We start from the raw sequence: 24,075 nt of genomic DNA, 5'->3' as shown, positions 1-24,075 counted from the left end.
CTGTTTTGTCACCTGTTTGTCCTTTGGCAGCSCTGCTCCCGGGATGTGGAGTGCTGTGGGGAGCAGCTCTGCGTGTGGGGACAGTGCCACAGATCCATCTCCAGAGGGGACAACGGCACCATTTGTGAGAAGCAGCACGACTGCARCCCTGGCACTTGCTGTGCTTTTCAGAAAGGTAACAGAGCTTCATCCTGTTCATCTCATCCTCAGGAGCATTGAGATTTGGCTCTTTCCAGCCCAGGGCAAGTGGTTCCATCTCTGCAGAATCAACAGGTTGTTCTCCCTTGCTCTGTGGAATGCACTGTGTTCAGTTCATTATAAATTTTGGTAGAATTAGGAGTGAGGAACAGCCTGATGGGGTGCACACTGCTGCCTGTTGCACACTAGAGATGAGACCAACTGCAGAAGCTCAGAAATTTGTATTTCTGAAGAGGAATCTCAGACATTTAAAAGCAGCAGAGCTCTATGTCAAGTTTTCACACAGTAGAGTGAAAACAAGAGTGAAAAAGGTGCAGAAGAAATGAATGAGCTGACTGAAAGGGGCTTCTCCCTCCTACCAGCAAGCAGATGGAAATGTTTTCATGGTTTGAAACTGGAAACCGATAGGTTACATACATTGAAGCACATGTGCCCATGTGCACATATATGTATGTGTCTTTTGACAAAGTCTGGTTAAAAAACCTAATTTTGAATTCTTCTCTTATTTTATCCTGCCATATGAGTTGACTGAAGACAGGAGGAAGAAGGGATGTTTTTAGGAACATGTGGAAGAGCTGAATTCCAGACTGAGACTGGAAGTTACTGACATGAGGAAAATCCAAAGGACACAACCTTCTTAAATAATTTCTTACACAGGCTGAAGGGTGCCAAGTCAAAAATGCCATCAAACAGCTTTGCCTACAGCAGAATTACTAAAATAATATATTAAATATATGAGTTGTAGTTCTTGAGGCCATATTATTTGGTGTCTGAATGGTTGCTCTGTATTTGTAGCCTCTGCAAAGAAATAGGAAAAATAACAGTGTTCTAAATGAAAAAGGTATTTATTTAGATTTTAAACCATTAATGCTATTCATTGTAAAGGATTCACTGTAGTGTTGGTTTTCTTGGGGCTGGAACAGTGTTTGGAATCTGCAGGCAATGGAGTTGTGCTGTGCTGGCCTGACTGAGGCGAGCTGCTCTTGCYCATCAGGGATGAGCTCCACATGAGTTACTCCCAGCTAATGGAAAAAACATTAAATTGTGGCTCCCTGATATGTAAGGGGACTTGAAAAGAGACCAAGACCTTTTTAGATCTTGTACACAGAATGAAAGATGGGCTGAYAGTTTAGCAGGCAGTGATTTCTGAYGTGTTCCCTGGCCTGCAGAGCTGCTGTTCCCTGTGTGCACACCTTTACCTGAGCAAGGGGAGCCCTGCCACGATCCCTCCAACARACTGCTCAACCTCATCTCCTGGGAGCTGGAGCCCGATGGAGCCCTGGAGAAATGTCCCTGTGCCAGTGGCCTGAGCTGCCAGCCTCAGAGGTGAGGACAAAGCTGCTTCACACTTGGGAGAGTCTATTGCTGTGGGAAATTGCTACAGAACTTGCACATTCTTGCTCCCTACAGAAGGGTTTGACACCTTTTCTCCTCAGYAGCATTGAAACTTTCTGCTTTGTGGCACTCAGGTGTGCCTCACTGAATTTGGCAACCCATGAATCTGGTGTGAATTAAGGGTGTGAATGAATGAGGCTGGYACAGCTTTTTTCATCAGTCAGTACCACCAGCTGCTGAGATGCATCATTSTGATTTCATTCTCTGCCCACAATTCTTGTCCAGCTTTCTGTGTTAGACTGGGCTTCTGTCAGATGTTTTGCTCACTTTAGAATGTTAAAGGTATTTTAATATGAACTTTTCATAGATCATGCTTTTCATAATTCTTTACCAGGAGTGATTTGAATCATCACCAGTTTCATTGGCAAAAATTGAGATCATTTCAGTTTTGCATTAGAAGCATTTTTAGAAAATCTACATTTTCTCTTAAACAAATTCTCCAGGTTTGCTCCTACCCTGCCAGCATCATATTGACTTCCAACAAGMAATCATAGCTGGGATAGAGATGTAGATTAGTATTTCTGTTTTCTGTGTGCAACTTATTCTACTTTTCATGCTTGAAAAGGAATTGGGTAACGTTTTGTTTCATGAAGGCCACCTAAGGAAGCAAGCAGGGCTGATCCCATCCTTTCAGCTCCAAAATTTTAGCTAATGCACCATTAACCTCAGGGCTCTGTTCAGCAAATGTCAGGTCTGGTTAAGAACAACATTTCAGATGAGGATATAGAAAAACAGGAATTCATTAGGACGTGACTATAGCTGGATTGTCCAGCTCTAGTTCACAGGAATTTTCCATCTGAATTTAAAGTGTCAGGTATCATTTTTTGTTACCTGTTTAATTGAGGGCCACTGCCCTCTCGTGTCCCAGGATCAGTTTGGATTGTTAACTCTTTGTGTGTGGCAATCTCAACTCTCCAGTTGTCAAGCATGTGACAATCGTGTGCAAAGTCAGCTAGGGTAGATCCAGTGTGCATTTAACATGTTTTTATGTGGGGAGGGAACGGAGAATTTCATAAAGAAATATCAGAACACAAAATGATTACTCTTGTGACCTGATGTGTGTTTTTCCAACAGCCACAGAGCTACATCTGTGTGTCAGCTGTCTGCCAACGGAACCCACAACACTGAAAAAGAAGATCCCTTAATCATGGAKGAGATTCCCTTTCTCAGCTTGATCCCCCAGGATCTTCTCTCTGATGATGAGGAAAGCAGTGTCATGCAGGAAGTGCGGAGAGAATTGGAAAGTCTGGAGGACCACACAGCTTTGAAGCCTGGGCCTGACTCAGCTCAGGACCTGGTTTTGGGAGATGAAATCTGAAGCCCAAGCCCCAGTTAGTAATTTCTAGATTTTTTTGTCTAGTGTCTTGCTTGTACAAACCCTGAACAGGCCCTGCTGGATGGAAGTGCAATAAATAAGGTGTTCAGTGAGCATCTTTCTCTGCACCAAACCTGCATGTCCAGCGACGTGGAATCCACTCAATCCTTGGACCAAACCTGCTGTCAGATGGGAACCACATGAGAGTTCTTCTGCATCTGCACTTGCCCCTTGTACGTCAGAAATAAACTTGTACGCATTAAAAAATACAAGCATAAATAATTTTAAGTTACTATAGTAATTGTGTGATTTTTGAATACAGATGTTCAGAATTGTTTTATTTTTCTAGGGTAAGAACCATCTACTTTGACACTGTTGCAATCATTGATTTAAAGGAATTTTTAAAGGAATTTAAAATTTCTTTTCCTTAGAATTGGCTGATGCTTTTAATACACTTTATAGGCATAAATCTGTGCATGCTACAAGATGTGATTATTTTTACCATCTTAAAAGGTCACTGACTTAAGAAATCATAGCAAGCTAAGAGTAAAATCGGACCCATCAAACTGCCCAGCAGTCTCACCTGTTTGCTACCATGGCTCCTCCACTCTTCATGGTTTTCTGGGCTGTAGGTATTTTTTCTCTCTGCTTCAGCAGTCCCTGTTTGTAGGGGCAATGGCAGTTGAATGAAGTTCCTGCCTCGGGGATGGAACCCCCTCTGCTCCCTGCACCCCCTCCCACTGCCCCGGGTCGGCCAAGAGGGGCAGAGCAGTGGGAGAGGAATTTGAGGGAATTGCTCTSTGCAGTGCCTGCTTCTCATTCTCACACACACACAAACACACAGCCTTGCAATTCCAGCACTGCCTTGGGAAACTGTATTGCCATSAAACAATTCCATCATTTTTTAAATAAAAAACACAGCATTTAATGATTAAAATAACACAACAAAATGAACAAATGTTTTATTGGCATGTTCATTGTTGTAAACAGCATCTGGCATGAAAAAGTTTACCAAAATCTTTTGATTGTTATAAATTAGGTGGTTTTTCCAAAAACTATGGAGAATTGTTCTCTATTGATCTTTATGGACCAAAGCAAAAAGTTGCTGTTCCTAGGCTTTGCAATCATGTTGACTTTGCTTTGAAATCATGTTGACTGCATCAGTCTTTGCACCACAGCCTGAACTACCAAGTTCATACATTGAGGTGTTAAGAGGTCGCCCCAATATTTGACTACATATAGCTATGAAATCAACTCTGGGAAAAATAAACTGATTTTCAGCAGGTGGAGAAGATGCAAACTTGTAATAGTCTTAAAWACAAAATGTACAAAAAGTAGCAGAACAGAACAAAAACGTCATTAACAAGGGGAGTACAACCCTAAAGTACCCAGTATCRTCAAACAAAAAATGAATACAAATTGAAACAGGCAACTATACTTGCAAATGTACACAATGAATGTTGATATGTGTAAAGAAATAGCATGGTAAATAGCAGAACTGCAGTTCTGGTAAATGGATAGGGCAGATTTTATTTATTTACACATCGAACGTAAGATACTMGAGCTGCTCATCGGCTTCCGTAACCCATGAAAAACCACTTTACAACCCTCCTGCAAACAAACAACGCCCGCTGGCAGCTYCCTGCAGACACCTCGCAGACCCCGGTTTATGGAAGAAAATTCTAAAAGCTGACACCTGCAGCACTCCCACGTCCAGCCCTTTCCTGCTGCTCTCCCAGAACCAATGTGTTCACGTTTACTCCAGACTCTCTGATGAGGTAATGCGTGTATCAGTGGAACAAACAGAGATAAGGATTCTTTCATGGCCTTTGCACAGCTTTTATTATTAAGCTATGAGTATCCTGTTGGAGGCTAGTTTCACTAGCTACTATGTGCACACTGTCCTCAACAATTTCCACTCGTTTCCCTCCCCGCCCACTTTTGAGTTCTAATCTTTTATTTGCACGTCCCTTWGAGCTTTACAGTACATTTGACTATAGTGCACAACATGATTCCAGGTCAAGCAGGGCCCGGGGGCCCCGCGCTGCCGCCCCGGCCCTGCTGCTGTCAGCGCTTTACACCTAATGAATGTCCTTGCCATAATGGCACTACACAGTAGTAGTGAACCTTTTGATTGGAAACAAAAAAAAATTCCCCAGGGAAAATGCTATAGCAAGTATCAGTCTTGAGTCAAATCTTTATTTGGWGCTCCATCCAGATAAATTTTTAGTGCTTTTTCTTTACGGGGAGAGTAGGTTACTCGGTGTCCAGTTTTCTGGAGTCTGCTGCTTTCTTTTTTCATCAGTTCATTTCTTTGCTCATCTGTTAATTCCATTAATTCTTCAGTTTTATCCCTATAATGTAAACATTTGTTCAAATTCAGATCAATACAGTAACTGTAAGTGGATTTCTGCATTTTTTTTCGCTTGGGGCAACGTGGTAAAAGCCACAACCAAGCATCATACTTCTTAGGGATTGCTTTGTTCTGCAGGAACAAGCARTGTGTCCAAAGTTGCTTTTCCAGCAGAAACATTCAGCATTCTAAGTGACTACAGACCCGGGGGAAGAAACAAACCCATACTCGTGTCTCTCTGACTCCTGTTCTTTACAGACAGCYACAGCTCTGTTCTGTGTTTGGTCACAGTGCCAACATGGGTGTCACCCAGTCCCTACCAGATGTTGTCCCAAGCAATTTTCATTAAGACCAGCACATTATTAACCAGCTGYTTCTCCCCAACTCACACCCAATTAYGAAAAATGCCACAGAAGCAATGTGCCCATGAGGTTGTCCCACCCACCAARTTTAGGAGAAATGCCAACATCCAAGCTCTCAGTGCTCAGCTCCTGACCCGGGGCTACTGCCACCAGCTGATCAACATTTKTCACATTTACAGAATTTTTATTGTRACAGGCTTTTAAGACAGAAGCCATATTAATTTCTCAGAGGAATAAGCTCAGAAAATAAAATCCTTGCTCTCCAAAATGACAGCAAGACTCTCACTGACTCCACATGGGATACGGCTCTATTTTAAGAAATTAAATCCAGATACACACATAGCATAGCAACTCGCTTTAATTTCAGTGGTTTGGGAGGGGGGATTGAGTAAAAGGGTGCAGTGCTTGCTTTCTTAAACTTAATATTCAGGTTCYCCGGAAGCTGAGGAGCACAAATATTTCAGCTGAATGTTTTAAAATCTTTCCTTTAAAGTAACTGAAGAGTATTTTACTTCCCACTCATTGTATCACTCCTCGATTGTTAACTACAGCTTTTTTTTTTGCATGGTTTATTATTCTACAATGAAATACATACCTATAAAATATTACTGCACCATCATCACAAATGTACAGGGGCCAGACATTCAATGTGGACACTTTTGGATTCCAGTCCAAATCTTGGTGAATCTCTAGTATGGAAATGTCGCATGGAAAAGTTCCCCTACCCTGAAAATAACAATTACTTAGTGAATACAGCAAAACTCATAATCACACATCTGTGCCATTGAAGGGTAAAAATACACAAAACCTTACTTACCTTTGCAAATTCTATGTTTTCTAAGGGTATTCCACTTATTTCACTTAGCTGCAAAGAGAAATGGTGGATTTAACACTATTCCAAAGCAACATTACACAGTGTCTACATAAAGTCAAGAGCTGACAAATCTAAAAGTCCAAATATCTGAAAGTCCTCCAAAGTACAAAATTACAGTGACAAGTACACATTTTTAATGTTTCTTCAGTTAACAGTGTGTCACAAGTGATGCTTGCTGTGATAGTATTTCATCACACTTCTCTTAACACTGAAGGAGACCAARAAAGTTTATGGAAACAAGAACATCCAAGTTCCAAGCTACAGAAGCAACTGCCTCATGTGAAACCCTCAGAAGTTTCTCTGTGTGACAAGGAGGCCTTTTTGCAGCCAACCCAGGAGCAGGCACAGCTGTAACTGCACAGCTAAGACTCAGCTCTACTGAGACACATCTGCACTTCCTACCACAACTTAAAAACCAAAACTGCTCCCTGCAATCAATTCTTAAGACAAGTAAGCAAAGGCAGCCATCTCTTTCTYCAGACACAAGTGAGGAGGAATTCTTGACTCCAGGCAAGGACCTGCAGTCATAACTTCACTTCTGCCTGAAGAATACAAGAGAGCAGCCCAAAGCTCAACCTGTGTAAAGCACAAGCCCAGCCTGGGAGCTGACCCCCAAATTTACCAATTCCCAGGGGCACTGAGACAGAATCTTTGCTGGCATCAACATCCAGGGAGGCCTCCTAACAATTGGGTGCTGCCACACATAAATAAACATTTCYCCAAGAGTGGAGCCCTGTGACACACTGGATTAACAGAACAGTCTCAAGAGGAGACACTGCTGGTCCAGATCTCTGCTGGGATCCACAGCTCTGCTCACCTGACTCTGGCTCTGGCCTTAAGGAAAACCAAACCACCCCATAATCCATAATCCTTTCCAACCAAAACACAGCTCARCCCACCTGACACAGCAACAGCACCCCCAGCAACAGCTCACAAATKCACATCAGAGGAGAATGGAAGGGCTGGTATTTTGGAATAACAAGACCTTCGTTTGAAAAAGCACCAAGAGGCAGTATCTTGGCTTGCATTTCACATGTGCTTTTTGAGGATAAAGGGCACAGGTACTATYAAGCTGCTTAAACTTCAAGCTGTGACTTTTTTTGCATGTATTCACCTGAATACTTTTAAACCAGACCATGATGTGAAGCCAAGAATTAAAGCTGATAATTCATGTGGCTTTGGTAATGGGATGGGATAGGTTATCAGTTTTGGGGGGAAAATAATCACCATGCAGCAAGATTTTTGTAGCTATGACAACGTTGTGCATCTCAGCACAGAACATCAATAAGGTCCTTGGTCAACACAAGAAACTTTCATCATGTGACACATTTTACCTTCTCTTTTAATTCTTCGACACTGCTGCTTTCTAGWACTACTTCCTGGAAAGAATCCAATTTCATCTCTGATGGCCTCCATCGTCTGGATAAGACAGCAAGTTGKGACATAGATTTCATCTTCTCTACTCCTAGCAAAGAAAGAGGAATTGATTGTATTAATATCACAAAATATCCTCTTTTAAATTAGGGTTACTCCATATGTTAAACATCCTCTAATATGGAAGACTTCCCKACAGATAAAAACACAAATTAAGTAACTCCCAGTGCTGCAGGTAGTTCACTCATAAAGAAGGGGAGGAGTTAAGGACTGGGATGTATCTGGAGTTTTCCATTATCAGCTCCTTTAAAGGAATTTTCCATGGGCAGAATCTCCTTGAATCCAYAGGGCAGAGTTTTCCATAACCCCCAGCTCAGTTATCCATACAAGATCCTACCCAGGAGCTGACTCCAGATCTGGCATTTSCACAAGACCTTCCTCAGCAATCTGCTGTTTATTCATGTCTTTCACTTCCTTTATGAAAATAAGCTTTCCCCATTTAACTTCTGATTTTCCTTCACCAACTCCTCACTTGTTATTGAAATCTTTCCACCCAGCACCCTCAAGAGTTGCAGTTTGTGCTGCTTCCAGCCCTTTTATATCTTGTTTCAGGTTCCACAGCTGCCTCTGGCTGACGAAGCAATTCTGTTTATATTACAACTGGAGAAGCAGAAGTGATTTCCAAGGGCTGATTTTGTTTTTATTTTTAATTAGTCTATAATTTTATAATCTAGCATGCAGAACATGTGGCTGAGACATTYATGTCTAACACTACATGTCTTGTTTTGCATGAAACTGTTAGAGAACACTTGGAAACCCTGCAATCTAGAATCTTTCTGTGGGCTGAAGCTCTTCTCCAAGACCTGTTCACTACAGAAACAGTACAGCAATGATCTAAATTTAATAAAAAGTTTTAAACTGTAAAGTTGAACTGCAGTGTGAGCTGATACATATGGCCATAGGAATATGCAGGCCTCCTGAATCTCCCAGGTTCATTTCAGATTTTGGTACTTGAAATTCTGTTCAGAACTGCCAATACCAGAACTGAGCACAGCTGCCAAAACAGTCAACAAACAGCTGAGTGAGACTTCTTAAACCTCCTCTGCTTGGCAACAGGATTTCCAAGTGAATGGAATTCACATTCTTCATCTATACATAAACAGCAGTATCTGTTAATCTAGGACAAACACCATGACCGGCTTTTTTATCCTTAAATTATGTTTTTGCATTTAGAATTAAAATTTTAAGTGTATATGCAAAGGATAACTTAAGAAATGGCATCWTTTAAATTATATTTAAGCAGAATTTCAGAAACAATCTACTCTCTAATATTTGACTCCAARATAGTTTTGATGAACCAAAGTTCTGTTCCAAAATATAGCCCTTCATGACAGAAGTGTTTTTTCAACCTGTCTGAAAACTACTGAAAAAATGACTGAACTGAGGTGCTGACTTAAGTTATATAAATGTATTATGTATATGCACATCTGTATTTCAGCTAGCCAGTCATCACCAATGCTAATTCAAAAATAAATCATTACCATCAAGTATTTCTAAGAAGACCTCCCAATTGCTGGAAATATTGATATCTTCTTCATAGATATGATAATCCAGGAACACAGTGCCAGGATTCTTCCAGGTTTTCTTTCGTAGGCGAAACCTACAATTACATGAGAAAAAACCACTGAGTTTCTGTCTTCTTACCAAACCTTAGCACTACCAGAGATCAAAACTGAGTATTTGCTGACAAAACTGAAATAGCACAACTCATTCATGCAAGGTTGAGTGAGGTTTAGCAGGAACAAATGTCATGTTCTGTGATTTGTCCTGACAGCAGGGTGTCACTACTGGCTTCGTGCTGAATCATTCATAAACACAAGGAAAACACGTCTGTGCTCCACTTGTTCAAAGACATAAACATGTAGGGATGGAAAAGAAGCAAAGATTCCCAACCCCAGGCAAGGGAAGACAGCACAGATCAGTGCTGTACACTCACAGCCATGCTGCACAAGCAGTTTGCTGCAGTGCTCTGTGCAAGTCCTGCACRTAGAGAGCAGTGGCTTTTTGATGAACTGATTTATTTAATGCTCTTCTTTCTGAAGGAAATCATCATTAGAGTGATCTAAAGCTGCAGACATGCTGCACACAGGCARCTCTCTTATCCCCTATAGAATTCATTCTGCATGAGATGAAAGCCAACAATTGCTGACTTAGTGTTTGTATTCAGAAACTGATTGGAAGACCACAGCAATTTATTTCTGCTTCTTTCATTRCTTTCTTTATCCACAAGAGGAAAGAAATTCCCAAACAGATCTAAAAGTGATATTTCATCAGGTTTACCTATCAATTGTCAAGTCTAGGCCACATTGTTCTCGAAGCTGAGGGAGCAGCTCCTCTTTACTCTGCCGGACAGTCATTCCTTTAGCAAAAACTGCATCCAGAAGAAACTTGCATGGCTGTGAAACAGAAAGATATTAAAGACTAAATTCTTTTGAACACAAAACTCTAAGTTATCTCTGTTTATGCTTTGTGATCGGTCCCATCCACCCAGCAAAAAAACAGCAGAGATTTCTCCTTTCCAAGGCAGGAAATGAATTAATTAAAATGGGGCATAGCTAATTAGTGCAGCAGCAGCCCTTTGGCAGGGCACTCACACCCTCTGAATGCCTGTGCAGAAATAGTGCCTGGTGCTGTGCTGCTAACTGCTACCATGACATTCCCATTCCAAACAATGGCAGAGGAGCTTTCAGATTAAATAAGCCACATGRTAACAAAAATGCACCATCTTGGCTTTCACTGATCAGAGAGAACTCCTTGACTCCCTGGGAATTACTTTTGTACTTAAATATTCCCTGCTTTAGCAGTTCAGTTAGTCTCTTACTCTTAATACACATTCTACAGTTTTGTCCAAAAAATCAAATTCAAGTGCACAGAAATCAACTTCTAAAGRCTGCAATCTATAGAGTGACATCCCTTCTATACTTTTCATGCCCCAAAAGCTGTACCAAGCTTGGGAGCTGCGTTATTGCAAGAGAGGCACTTTTGTTCCAGGCTGCTTTCTGCAGAAAGGACCATTACCCTGAGAAGCACTATCTGCAGCACATGAATGGGATCAATCAGCTCAACACCACTGGAAACCACAGCCACCAGAGCAAASAGCTCCTCTTTGGAAAGGATGCAAYGTGACTGTCATGGATTTAAGGGAAACAAAGAAACAATTCACTTCTTCTCCATTTACACTATAAAAATAAAGACACTCGAGACATATTGCAGATCACATTCCAATTGCTTATTTRGAACAGAAATAATCTCAAACTCCCTTTCTAAATCCAGAAKAACTTKCAGGRAAATGTAAAGAAAAGGAAGACTTTAATTCTTTTCCAAGATTTCAAAGGGAAACCTTGGCCAAGGCRTGTATTAGTATTTTCATGAGTCAGTCTTGAAATATTCAATGCCTTACCTCAGGCTCATTTACCAAGAGTTGATAGACTTTGACTCTGTATTCACCCTTCTTCAGAGCTCTTCCAAGTCTAATAGTTATCTAGAAAGCAAAAGGAACATCTGTTAGAACTGGTATCAAAATCAGAATTCTATTTTGTTTAACACACCACCAAGACCCAAATAATTATTTCACCTGTTGTAAATTAAGTYTATCTAGATTGTACCAATACATTTTTCAAGATTCAAAATAACTGCTGAATAACCTTATTGTCATCTGAAAATGATGAAAGGGTCTCATTCAGCCGAACACTCTCAAACTCTTGGTTGCTGGCATAGACTCTAAAGACTTTGAAGTGAGAAGATGGAACTCCAACAAAAGGCTCCAAGTGTTGCTTGAAGGCAGACAGAGTAATTCTTTTATCAACATGCACCATCAACCCTAAGCAAAAGCAAAAGACAAAAACGGTAAGAAACCATTTGCTACAAAAAAAAAAAAAGGCACTCTCACATACAATTTCCATATATTCAAGTTATCACCTGCAGCAAAACAGCACTGAAAAGTTTGAATTCTGGTTAGTGGCTACATTTACATTTTATCTGATGACCTCACTACATGATTTAAAAGCTTTGGTGCATTTTAAGAGTACACGAGCAGATATTTCTGGGAGACACAGCAGTTCCAAACTGCTCTGGCTTGCATTCAGTGATGCAGTGCACCAAAGKGACAGAATGCCATGGAGCAATTGCAGATAATCCCCTTTTAACAGCTTTCCCCTGCCCCAAGGCAGACAGAACTGCTTTGGTGTTGGGACTGGCCAGGCACAGCCCACCCAACCCCTTTGATTTKCCTTCCTGGCTTTAGGAAGGATTAAAAAGTTGGGTTAATTCCATGTTCTGGAAGGCCACAGGATATCACAAGGAAAGATCAAGTCTAGATTAAAGGATTTTTATGGAATAATGTTGTAATTAAGGAAAAGCTGTAGCAATATGAAATTCTGAAAAGTGAAGGCAATAGTTTATCTTCAGAAATTGTGCTTCTTAATCGACACAATTTGTACTACACCACAAACTATGTCGTGATTATATAATGTCATGATSCTCTAGAACAAACTATTCAGAATAGCTGAATATTGAATATTCAGAATATTGACCTGAACAAATAAATTATTTGAGTTGTACTAAAAATACATAAAAGCTTTCCCCCACAGGATCATAATTTACACAGAGTACTATGATAACATTGAAATTGTTGCAAATTCCTGAATCCAACTACAAACAGARAAACAAAACCAACCAAAACAAAACATGGAAAAATGAAAGTAGTTCAAAACTAGCCCCAAAGGAAAACTATCCCATGCTAAAGGAATAATTTTATCAAAACTTTAGTAGATGTAAACCAAGTTCTCTTGTGAGAAATTCTTCTTTGTCTAGTACTRTTACAATCAGGATTTCTGGACTGACATGAAAGCCTTTGCCTTTCAAAATATTTACCTTACATCCTGCTATTCTTTAATTATTATTCTGTTAGTTATAAAGCACATGCAGGTACAGAGCATTGTTAAAATGATTTATTTTTATGACAATTATATACCACTTAGGCTGTTATACTGAACTTCTTTAGACATTTTCATGTCAGCCATMTGCCTCCTGGTACCCACTGTATTTCAGTTAGTGAATTAAACCCTCAATCTCAAGTATATTTAAATTTTCTTCACAGTCAAATGCCTAGGGCTTTTTAGGTTTGTTAGTCTAAATGGTAACAGAAATGWGCTGTTTTAAACACATTCAAGTAGTGCATTCTGAAAGAGGTGAATAATCATCAGCAGATGCAGCTCTGCTCCTTTCACTGGAAGACAACTCAGTTTGCTCTCCAGGGAACACTATCTAAATACATGTAAATAGATGTTCATTTTCCTAAAAACAGAAAAGCAAGACACTGTTCAAATATGTAATCACTTATTACAAGATCAAAATTAGGCTAGGTTTTTGCTGAAAATCACATCCTGTCTTTGCACTTTCATTAGCTTTAATTTAACATTATAATGAAGCTTTTCAATACTGCCATTAGAAAWTTTTTAACACAGCGTATCAATTCAATGGTTAAACCCACCCAATTATTTGAAGGCACTTAGAAAAGAATACATACATTTTTGCCCTTCTCCTGAACCCTCCTCTGCARTGTAGGGCTCTGATTTGAAGTACATGTACTGTGCTTCTCCTCTGCTCTTGCCGCTTTCATCGTATTCACTGTCTGTTCCAGAATCTTCTTCTGCTGTGTCCCACGTTTCCTTCTTCACCTGATTTGCTTTTGATCGCCTGCTGCTTGTGATGCTGTGAGAATCGAGTCCATTGGCCAGGGGCAGGGGGGCATTGTCCACATTGCACAAAGTGTCACTGCTGTGGCTGGAGCTGAGGATGTCACTGTCCACTGAGCTCGTACTCCGGTCGTTGTTGACATCCGAGTCTGACCGTTCCTCCGACTGCACGTTCTCTGCATCAGAAATCTGAATTTGGYTTTCAAGTTCTCTGTTTTCTGCTGATGCTGAAGAGTCTATTTCATTTAAAGGTGACTCAATGGTTTCAAAATCACTGGCTTCTGTGCTTTTGCTGCTGTCTCCATTATCTCGCTCCTGCTGCTGCTGTTGCTGCAGYGACAAGCTTTTAAGTTTTTCAGTGCTTTCTTCCAAAATTGCCTCTACAGATTTAATATTACCTACAGGTCCTTTKACTCTYTCACAAGGCTCATCCAAGTTGCCTGTACCTCCACCAGCCTTCTGATAAAGGGCCCGTCTGAGCTGYGAGCCAGGAGCTTGCTCTGGCAGTGAGACATACAATCTGATTGTGTTTGCGTGGCGATCCAAAAGCTTCCACAAATGAGAGTCTGTGTATGTCACCTGACGGTCCAGAGACTCTGAGCTTTCAATAAATACCTGAACAGGAAAAAAGGGTTGAATCAGGCAGTGTTATCTTAAATAACTGTAATAACAGCAAACAGAGAGGATTGAGCATTAGAAACAATGTCACCAAAAAATCATCTATTATCAAAACATTAAAATACATGCTTAGAAAAAGACAGACCAAGGACGCTGTAGTATAATAATAATTGCAATTTTCATTATTTTCATAACCTTGTTAATCTTGGAGTGAATTGCAACCAGACTGACCATGTGCAGTAAACACGTTCAGAAGTGGATTCATAAATCAATCCACTCTCTCTTACGTACACATGGTTTCATATACAGCCCACAGTATTCATCAGCTCCACAGGACCGGGCACACAAACCCCCACACATCACACAGCAAAATACACAGCAGTTATCCATTAGCCATTCCATACATACATCCATGCTTTTTACAGCAGAAGAGATCAGTCAACAAATACAAGGAAAGAACATKTAAAAACCTAAGAATGTACCTTGTTGCTTCTAAAAAAGCCTTCAGCTTTCAGTGTCTTGCTGGAAACATTCAGGAGGCGCAAATCATTGTAGCAGCGCTCCAACACCACGCGCATGGTTTCAGCRGGCAGGTGTGTGGCCTGAAACACAACACGGACAGGAAGAGAACACGTGCATTACACACACCTTCAATACTGGAACAAGTGCTTCATGTGCAAGATTATTCACAGGGAAAGAAGCAGCTTTGTTTATCAAACTCTCAATCGCAAAAGACACGGCGGGGGAATCCTCCCAAACCTGTTCAGTCCCAGTGCCTTTCCTCCACCCTTTGRTACGTAGCAAATGTCAGTTTTTCCAAAAGATCAGATGCTTAAAATGACCTGGGCTTTGCAGAGAACTGGAAAATTGTTAATGACAGTGGTCTTATCTTGAATGTATGAATCAACTGAAAATTAAAAATATTCTCGAGCAACAGGTTTTGCACAKTGTTCACTTAATTCTTAATTAGACTAAACTCAAATTGCTAGAATCATATTTTGTAAKGAATGCTATGAAGTTACACCAACCACTGACCTATTTTACACAGAACTGAGGAAGTACAATCTCTGCTTCCCAGTTCAATGGAAGCAGCAATATCCTTTGGCTTAAAACCTTGTTASAATCCACCTGCATCCTAACAATGAGCATCTGCTGGGATGAAAAAGAGAGATTGTACAAAGAAATGGACAGCTTTGGATGTTAAGTTTGAAATATTGAAGCTRGGTGGAAGTTACACGTTGGTTCAGYTGTACAGTAACAGTTCATTAGTTCTGTCACCAACTGGACTTTCAGTGAGGTTGTTAACCATACTAACTCTGGATGAAAGCAAGAAGCAGACTGCTGCTTTCAGCAGGACTGGGCAGATGGATAAGCTCAACTGTAACATCTAACTGAACTTGACTGGACACAACTCACACATGATCTACAAAAAGTGCAGGCTTCTCATTTTACATTTTTAAATTATGACATATTTTTACAGCACAATGAATAAAAATTCTTTCATACAAGTCCTTAAGGAGTGTAAATTACCTTTGAAATTAGCTGYTTAAACTCTGAAACTGTTTGATTCAAATAAGCTCGCACACTTATCGGAGAAGCAACAGACTCAGTCTTTAAGTTGACTACATGAACCTTTACCATGACCTCTGCAGGGAGGAGAGAAAGAAAGAATCACGTATATATCCACAGAGAAAATTCAACAGGCAAAAGAGACATGCATATGCTTGTCTGATGTAATGATTAAGGGGCTGCATTAAATACAAACTGGAAGAACTTGAAAAGCAGTCCAATTTCAGAATCTAATTTTCTGATCAAATTTAATGCCGAAAAAGAAAAGTTCCAGTTTGACATATTTTAGTATACCTTAGACCTACTTCAATCACAACAAGCTAGCAGCACAGCACATTATGTAGTTCTGAATACTGACTTTGTAAAATTTAGTTTTAGTTCTTTTAACACCTCATACTGAAGCTGTGTTTTGCAAGCTCTGTGATTGTGCCATCACACAATATAGACAAAGATAGACTAAAATCACATATGTAATTACATGTCTTACCACCAGGTTTATAGCACTGGAAAACTTGGTCAGGCCTTCTTGTTTCCAACAGTAAGTCAAACATGTACGTTGACTTGACCCCTCCAAGCAACAAACCCATTGGAGTGTCCTCCTCTCCTTCGTAAGAGCGCTCCAAGTAGTCATGGAACTCATCGTATTTGACAAGGCGACAGCAATCCAAGGGAACTGCCTCTTCCAAATCCATCAACTGCAACATGCACACACAACCCCCCAAACACTTAGTAACAGCTTATTGGTGAGTTCAGTTTTTAACTTGCAAGCTACAAATATCTCACTGGGTGTACATCCAGGAATCCTCTGAATCCACAACAGTCGATTTGGTTTTAGAAAACACATCATCATTATTATACACACATGCAATATGTATAGACGTTTCCAAATTCAAAGAGAAGCCTGCACCAAAATGCAGAAAAGAAGGAATTTTGARAAGTAAGTATACAAGCACATGACAAGAGGTCCCAGAAGTATTTCCAGAGAAATGCACTGCCTGTCAGTTAAACCACACGGTGTCCTTAGAGGCCTGAGGAAGTCACATCCACCAAGTATCCTCTGTGCAGCTCAAGGACTTGTTAACACATCCCAAACTGTAAGTGCTTTGCTGCTGCTCTCCCAGTCCAAGATACATGTGGCAAAAAGCAAAGAGTACAAGTGGGTGAGCAACAATTGATGTCTTCAGCTTCCACCTGTTTGTGGAGGGCAGAGATTAACAGAGGCTGTGCTGTTCACTCGTGGTGTTGATCAGCTACACAGGAAGATTCTCAGGAATTCTGTTATTACATATCCAATAGATCATTTKTACTGCAACAGAGATAAAAGTGTTTGGAATTCTTTCAGCTTCCTGAGGCCATGGTGAGTCCAACAGCAGCTCTCACTGTCTGRTTTTAAAATAAGGGTATGGAAGATCATACTGCCTTTTAAAAGGGCAGGTCAAATCACTCCAATCAGCAATCAGCTGATGGCTACTGCAGAAAACTTGGGCCAATAATGGCTGACTAGAACACCTTTAAAAAAAACAAAACAAAAAAAACACACCACAGAACTTCACAARAATCAGCCCTCAAAAACCAACCCCTGCAAAAGAACTCCATAGCCAAGCCCTTCCAAACATTTACACAGCATTAGAAATTTAAAAACTAAAAATGCAAAAGAAAAAATTACATTTAACAATTAAACTACCCTGTTACACACAGCATACCTTGTAAGCTATTTCCACAGCTTCCTTCAGTGTTCTGTCCTTATGAACTTCCAATTTGTTCTCCATCATAATTTGCTTTGTAGGATGCATGCAGAATAATTTAATCTATGAAATACAAAAGGAAAAWAAAATTATCCTGATGGAATTTTTAAGTATCTTTCCTATTAGAGTACATWTAAGTTGAAAACCCCATWTGCAAACAACCTAAKATGAAATASATCTTTAACTCTACTCCAGCGAGGGTGGTTTCCTTGTGGGTGGTGACACAGCTGCAGATAGAAMATGTCAAAGGTACACGAGGTGTATGTCTGCATCTGAATCTCCTTGCAAGCTAGGGTACAMCTTCTARAAGCAGAACATCTTGCAGCCATGGGCAGCAAGCAAAGGCTCCATAGCAAAATSAATGTATAAACAACGAATGTGAAATTCCTTTTTCACACAGAGTTCCACATTTTGCAATGAGAGAATTTCCTCATAAAGCASTAACTTGATTCACAGATGGACCAGCTGACTGCCAAGTGTGTAAGGCACTGAGGASCTATTTTGTTTGTTGCTATTGAATSTAGGGTTGAAAAATAYTCTGCTCTTTCTGCCAAAKAACTATTTAAAATCAGTTTAAGAAACATCGTATCACAAAATAAAGGGTCACAACATGGAAAGATTCAATAGTATGAAACAGCTAACATGCAGCTTTTTGGAACTAATTTTTCTAAAAATAAGTGATGCCAAGTTAACTAGTTTTGTTTTGGTGTTAATACCAATTCAAATTCAGATGCAAGACATGAATTCAACAAAAATGWCAGGTGAATACCTCTAACAGATGCTTGCACTATGTACAGGTTTAAAACAGGYGTGCAAATCATTTCAAAGAATTGTTAGTACAAACATTTCTCACAAAGGAGTCCTTGCATTGTAGTAAAGAAACATTGTTTATTGTAGAAACATTTCCCACTAGCAATGTATTGTATTGTTACTCAAGGCAGCAGAAACTCTAACCTTGCATGTGTTGCGTTCAATTTCCCGCTGCCTCTTTTCTTGTTCTTCTAATTCTCTCTCTTTCTGTACCAATTGTTTGATGTGCTCTGGATACTCATGTGCTTCAAGAAACTCTGCCAGCAAAACAATGCAATGGTTTACAAAAATACAGTTTTTCCACAGCAGGCAACACTAGCATTATAGTATATTTGAGAATTATCTTTCTTGCCTTTTTCCTCTTTTCTCTTTTCCATCTCAATTTCCCACTATACCATGTGCTGTTCTCTTTTTCATTATTTAAGTTAAACTGAAGTCAGCCTCTTATTCCCCCTAATTATATTGTCAGCAACACAAGAAAGTGATAGTRGCAAAAGATCCCAGTATCAGGAGGGGAAGCTCTGCTATTGTAAAGAAATAGAGCAAGACTGGTGACTGCACTTAATTCTGCTTTTAAAATGAAGGTAAATACTCTTCTAGAAAGATAATTAGTTGATAATATATAAAAGTCTCAAGTTATCATCTGTATCATGATAAAAAAATAMTGCACTTAATGCACTTTATACTGTACTTTACGACACTGTTTCATCACAAGAAAAAAATCATAACATGCAACACTTTAGTTTAAAAACACCCAACTTTTGCAAATRCAGCTGTCTAACTTACTTGCATTTCTGGTTGGATCTTTCAGTCTATATATCAGCATGTATGCATTGGTGGAGCTGGTGGAGAAGAGAACACACAGCTGAATTTACCAACAGGAGACAAYACTGGCTTCAGAAGCTGCTTTCGTTTTTTTATCTTTCAGTAACGAGCTATGTCATATCTATCTTAGTAATACACTAACCAGAAAAGATTTTCAAAAACAAATACCACATTATTTCAATCATCTGAAGTCAGGGTAGTTATAACTATCTGAAGCCTCTGCTATTCATTTGAAGCTAACATGTTAATAAGCAATGCACCTCAGCCATTCATTTCATGACACTAAAACACTACCAAAAAGAAAAGTAACATTACAGTACTACTAACCTAGCAAAAGCACTGGAATAATAGCCTCTGCTTCCAGAAGATCCTCCATATGTTTTCTTAATATCTTCCTGAGTTATCTAACAGAAAATCAATTTAATTATTATTTGAAACACTTGCACTAAATGAGATACATTTATTCTCACTCGGAAACATGACATTAGAAGTATTAATACAGTGTATTGTGTAATTTTTCAAATGTTGCTACTTATTTTCTGACTTCCAAAAMCAATTTCAAAATGATCTCCTTCTCCATTTTACAATGAATGCAAATGTATTTTTTTATTTTCTAAAGTAGAAACTTCTTAGAGAAAAATACAAAGGTTTTTGATCACAATAATACCTATGGATGATACAGGGAACACCAGCTGCAAAGGTTTAATAGCACAGCCTGGACTGTAACAKATCTACAAATACACTCCACTAAGCAATAATGTTCTTCACATGTACAGAAGGCAAAATTCTACATCCAGCCTGGTCTGTACATGAATAAAGGCCTCCTTATGAGCCATCCCACCTTCTCTGCCAAGGACAAACATTCCTTTCCCTACCACATAAAAATACATGGATAAAGAAATAAAATAATTTCAAAAGCCTAGAAATCAGCTGATGAGTGGAACATACGTATATGGCAGAACATTAGGTAAGGGGAGGAAATCAAGTAATACTTGAAATATAAATAATGAAGCTGGGTTTATGCGTAGCTACGTGGAACATGACAAAACAGAAAGTTACTGGTTCATTTGTGGGTAGAAAACAGAACTAAAAATACTATTTTTACCTTGCTAACGTGCTGATCATTAAAGCTGTACCACTGATCATCACTAAAAGATTTTATACAGGCATAATAATGGCCACCAGCAGCACTTCCAGAATGAACCATGACAGAAAAGAGCTCATACAGTAAAGAACTCTGTGGAGAGAAGAAAAAGGTGTGATATGTATCCAGTAACGAAAAGCTAAGCAATTTAAAAAAAAGTTTCAAAACAACAACACAAATCCAGGCATGTAAAYAGCTGGATGCAAAGAGTGGATCTGTGCAATATAAATCAATTAATGCAACAGGCACTGAACAAAAACAGAGCYCTTATATGCTAAACTTTATACAGAGTTTATAGTGACAAAGCTTAGGTCTATTTTCTAGCACCCTTCCCCACATTTGCTGTCACTTTTTTTTACAGATAAATGGATGGAACCACAGGGCACTAAGGACATACTTTAAGTGCTGCATATAAATTAAATAAAACTGAACAATACTGCCTCACAAGTGTTACAAGGATATTTCTGGACTATGTAGAGGAAACATGGTATATTCTCAGCATATCCTACATCTATTATTAAGACATCCAAACTAAAAAGCTTGGCATAACAGTCTGTCTGCCTTGAGAACAAGTAGTATGAAGTAACTGGCCAAAGCTACTGTCAATATACTTGGACAGCCCACATGCACTACAGACCTATTAAAATATTCTGGTCTTGTTCCAGTCAAGTGAGTGGAATTCATTTTTTCATTTTTTCCAACTGACAGTATTCAGAACATAGACCAAAAAAACCTCTCAAGTGGCTCAAGGAAAATAGGAACAGAAGATGTGGAGATTAAACTGCAAGTCAGCCTTTAAAACTGTTACTTTATGAATAGAATAGTTGAAACCAAACAGCTTCCTAACAAGTCTGAATAAAAGCTACTGGCTTAATTTCASACGAGTTCACTGAACATCAATACATGAAGTACATATTTTAGACATTACCATAAGGTTCAAGATTTTTGATGAAAACCCTATCAAGTTTATCAGTGATCTYTGTCAACCTTAACATTCCACAGTAGGATGACTATTATCCTGGACTGACTTGCTGCTCAGTTCCTTTATATTAAGATGACTGAAGGAATATTTAACATTTAGACCTTTGGCTTTATCTATATCACTGATCAGAACTTTTCAATCTGCTCCTACYAAGCTCCAAGATGTTTTTGCAGCTAAATCATGTAGGCCTTTGACAGCTGGCCACAAAGAAAAAACACTGCTCACTGCTCAGATAAAACAGACTTCAGTTTGAGGGTCTGCTGCCAAAACAACTYATCTGGAAATTCTCAGTCTGACAAGCTGGGAAGACCCTTATTCTCAGGTGACCTCCAAATCAGCTGAATTCCYTCCTTTGTTGCAGAGGTTCAGTTGTTGGAATTTGAGTAAACTCACCCACTCCCAACCTCCCACCCCACTCCCAATTAATTATATTCTTTTCAATTTGTGGTGGGTTGACCTGTKTAACAACAAAACCCTCCAGCCAGTCAGTCACTAACCCCATGAAATGGGATGGTGGAGAAAATCAGAAGAGCAAAAGTGGGAACACTCGTGGCTGGAGATAGCGACAGTTTAATAAATAGATTCCATTCTCCTCCAAGCAAGAGACAAGTGAAGCCACCAGTGTTAAACATACCTTTTCACTGCCAGCTTTMGAGATTCTCTCTGCTGCACTATTGCTCTCAAGGCAGATTCCTTCATCGACTCCATCATCATTAGAAAAATCATTGCTCATCTGATCACTGTGACAACTGCCTTCATTTTCAGCTCCACTATCAGTGCAACTCTCAGTCTGAGGAGACTTCTTAAAAATAAGACATACATAGTAACATTATACAACATTGAAAGTTACAAGGAATGAGAAATAACAGTGTTTGTGAAATGCAAAAAAATCCAAACTGCAAAACAATTTAATTCCTCAAAATCCTAGAGACCTTCGCAACTCAGCACCAAGAACAGACTTGCTGGTGTTTTCCTTCCACCTCTTCAAAATTCCTGGGCTTTGTGTGTAACTGAACAGCAATTGGCAGCTTTCAGACTTGGTAAGATTGTATTTGCTATTAGCCTATTCCCTTCGTTAGCTAACTCAATTCAGTACCTGGAAGTCTAACATCAAATAACAAACCTGTTGTAACATGGCCCCGTTAATCAAAACTGACTGAAAATATTTTCAATCACAATCAAAGCTTGTTTTTTTTGCATTTCAACTCATTGGACTGAGCCAAGGTGTCTTGGGCTGAAACCAAGTACTTTACCTCATCCTCAACATCAATAAAGACACTCATGTCCAACTCCTCAGGAAAAGTCATACGATCATTGAGTTTAATTCTGTGCATAGTGGTATAATCAAAGTCAAACCTCTTCAGCTGTAATGTCAGCAGATATGGAAAATGCAAGAACCGCAGACCCTAAACAAAACAAGGACAAAATTCTGTTATCAGGATTGGTATTAAGTAAAAGTAATTTCTGCAAATTCTTTGACCAGTCCTTACCTTTCTTGCATCACATTTCTTCTTACATCGCTCACAAAAATACTGATTCGGGCCATCGAGGATCTCTGGCTGAATGAAAGCATGCAGTGCTTCTTCCTAAGAATAAAAACATGTTACCCAATTTTTAAAGAGTGTTCACTATGCAGGTAAAAATTCACAATGAGATTGCAAACATATACAAACAAATTCAGTTAAATCTACCACCAAAATTTGAYTGACAAACTTTGGTAGAGACACAATAYTCAGGTAAACATGACCAGAAACTAACATTTCTACCCAACCCAAGATAARCAGTAAAACCACAATTACTGTTAATTGTGTCTCATTCAGTATTTGATTAATCCCAATTGTGTTTGTTTCAATAAAGTTACATTTACTCCTGTTATCTTGCACATCACATTTCGTCATGTCTGTAGTGTCACCTGCTCTGAAAATGAGCTTATTTTTAAACATTTTAAGCAAAATTTTAAGGATTTTATCCTGACATTTTAAAAGTTAAAACTTATAACTCAGTTGGCTTGCAAGCCAATAGGCTCTGGGTGTCTGAGCTCCAAAAGGAAGCTACAAGTTCTCTGTCCACCCATGCAGGGGAAAACGAACACACCTTGCACAGAAAAAAAGAAAGAACTTGACTGGTATCTAAATCTTGTTGTTTGACAAGTGCCACTTTGGGAACAAAGCAAATATGCCAACTTCTTCAAAAGGCCCTCCCTCAATTCTCTTCCCTTCTCCCTTCTTTTTTKCTAAGAACTGAGGCAAGCAGCAAAAACAACAAAGCAAGTATTTTACAAAAGCTCTGTTGCTGTATGAAGGATGGGACATAAATGATTGAGTTATGCTTATGTAGGCTCATGTGATGTGCARTTTAACAAGGAAACACCCTATAAATTCTTACCTAAGGCAAGAAGTGCTGATGCTTTAGACCCCTGAGAATGCAATGAAGTATTATTACATCACTCTCGAGGTTTCACTGCTTACCTCACATAGTGAGCTGTGCTTTGAAAGGCCTGACTGAAACTCCTGGGACCTCCATCACTTCTGAGCTCTATCAACAGCCATGTATTTTTCAGTCTTTATTTAAGGAACATTGCTGTTCCCTGTTTACTCTTTTGCCTCCTACACAATCTTTAACCCAAAGTTAGTTCTGCTGATTGGGATGTTTCTGAACACAATTCCTAWTCTAGTGCAGCTCACTACCCTGACAGTTTGTTCAGCAAAACCAGTGACAAAGCTTTTAAGCCACACAACTATCACAGCACACACCC

The 24,075-nt window shown here is 39.4% G+C and overlaps 2 protein-coding genes across 4 annotated transcripts in view; one reads left to right on the top strand and one right to left on the bottom strand.

Annotated features, from left to right (window-relative positions):
• The window catches only part of DKK3 (dickkopf WNT signaling pathway inhibitor 3), an 8,930-nt gene extending 5,710 nt beyond the window's left edge, over positions 1-3,220 (top strand). The window contains exons 4-6 of the mRNA XM_057382008.1: positions 31-175; positions 1,368-1,524; positions 2,668-3,220. Of these exons, the coding sequence (XP_057237991.1) occupies positions 31-175; positions 1,368-1,524; positions 2,668-2,911 (546 nt within the window). The 3' untranslated portion in view covers positions 2,912-3,220. The remainder of the gene's footprint in view (positions 1-30; positions 176-1,367; positions 1,525-2,667) is intronic.
• Positions 3,221-4,047: 827 nt separating this feature from the next.
• USP47 (ubiquitin specific peptidase 47) overlaps positions 4,048-24,075 on the bottom strand; it is a 38,775-nt gene continuing 18,747 nt past the window's right edge. For 2 of the 3 annotated variants that reach the window (XM_057382005.1, XM_057382006.1), the window contains exons 9-28: positions 22,811-22,906; positions 22,574-22,726; positions 21,955-22,122; positions 20,300-20,431; positions 19,522-19,598; positions 19,156-19,211; positions 18,514-18,626; positions 17,518-17,622; positions 16,302-16,509; positions 15,776-15,891; positions 14,728-14,847; positions 13,459-14,242; positions 11,576-11,751; positions 11,332-11,412; positions 10,212-10,327; positions 9,413-9,531; positions 7,832-7,962; positions 6,441-6,488; positions 6,219-6,349; positions 4,048-5,262 (exon numbers count right to left, since the gene is read on the bottom strand). In XM_057382005.1, coding sequence (XP_057237988.1) covers positions 5,088-5,262; positions 6,219-6,349; positions 6,441-6,488; positions 7,832-7,962; positions 9,413-9,531; positions 10,212-10,327; positions 11,332-11,412; positions 11,576-11,751; positions 13,459-14,242; positions 14,728-14,847; positions 15,776-15,891; positions 16,302-16,509; positions 17,518-17,622; positions 18,514-18,626; positions 19,156-19,211; positions 19,522-19,598; positions 20,300-20,431; positions 21,955-22,122; positions 22,574-22,726; positions 22,811-22,906 — 3,105 coding nt within the window. In that variant the 3' untranslated portion in view covers positions 4,048-5,087. The remainder of the gene's footprint in view (positions 5,263-6,218; positions 6,350-6,440; positions 6,489-7,831; positions 7,963-9,412; positions 9,532-10,211; positions 10,328-11,331; positions 11,413-11,575; positions 11,752-13,458; positions 14,243-14,727; positions 14,848-15,775; positions 15,892-16,301; positions 16,510-17,517; positions 17,623-18,513; positions 18,627-19,155; positions 19,212-19,521; positions 19,599-20,299; positions 20,432-21,954; positions 22,123-22,573; positions 22,727-22,810; positions 22,907-24,075) is intronic. The other variant, XM_057382007.1, reaches the window with a different exon arrangement.

This window comes from Malurus melanocephalus, unplaced genomic scaffold (assembly GCF_030028575.1).
Source record: "Malurus melanocephalus ecotype Western Australia unplaced genomic scaffold, MMel_1.1 scaffold_545, whole genome shotgun sequence".
Taxonomy (NCBI): domain Eukaryota; kingdom Metazoa; phylum Chordata; class Aves; order Passeriformes; family Maluridae; genus Malurus; species Malurus melanocephalus.
The sequence above is the reverse complement of the archived record's forward strand: the minus strand, read 5'-3'. Positions and strand labels throughout refer to the sequence as shown.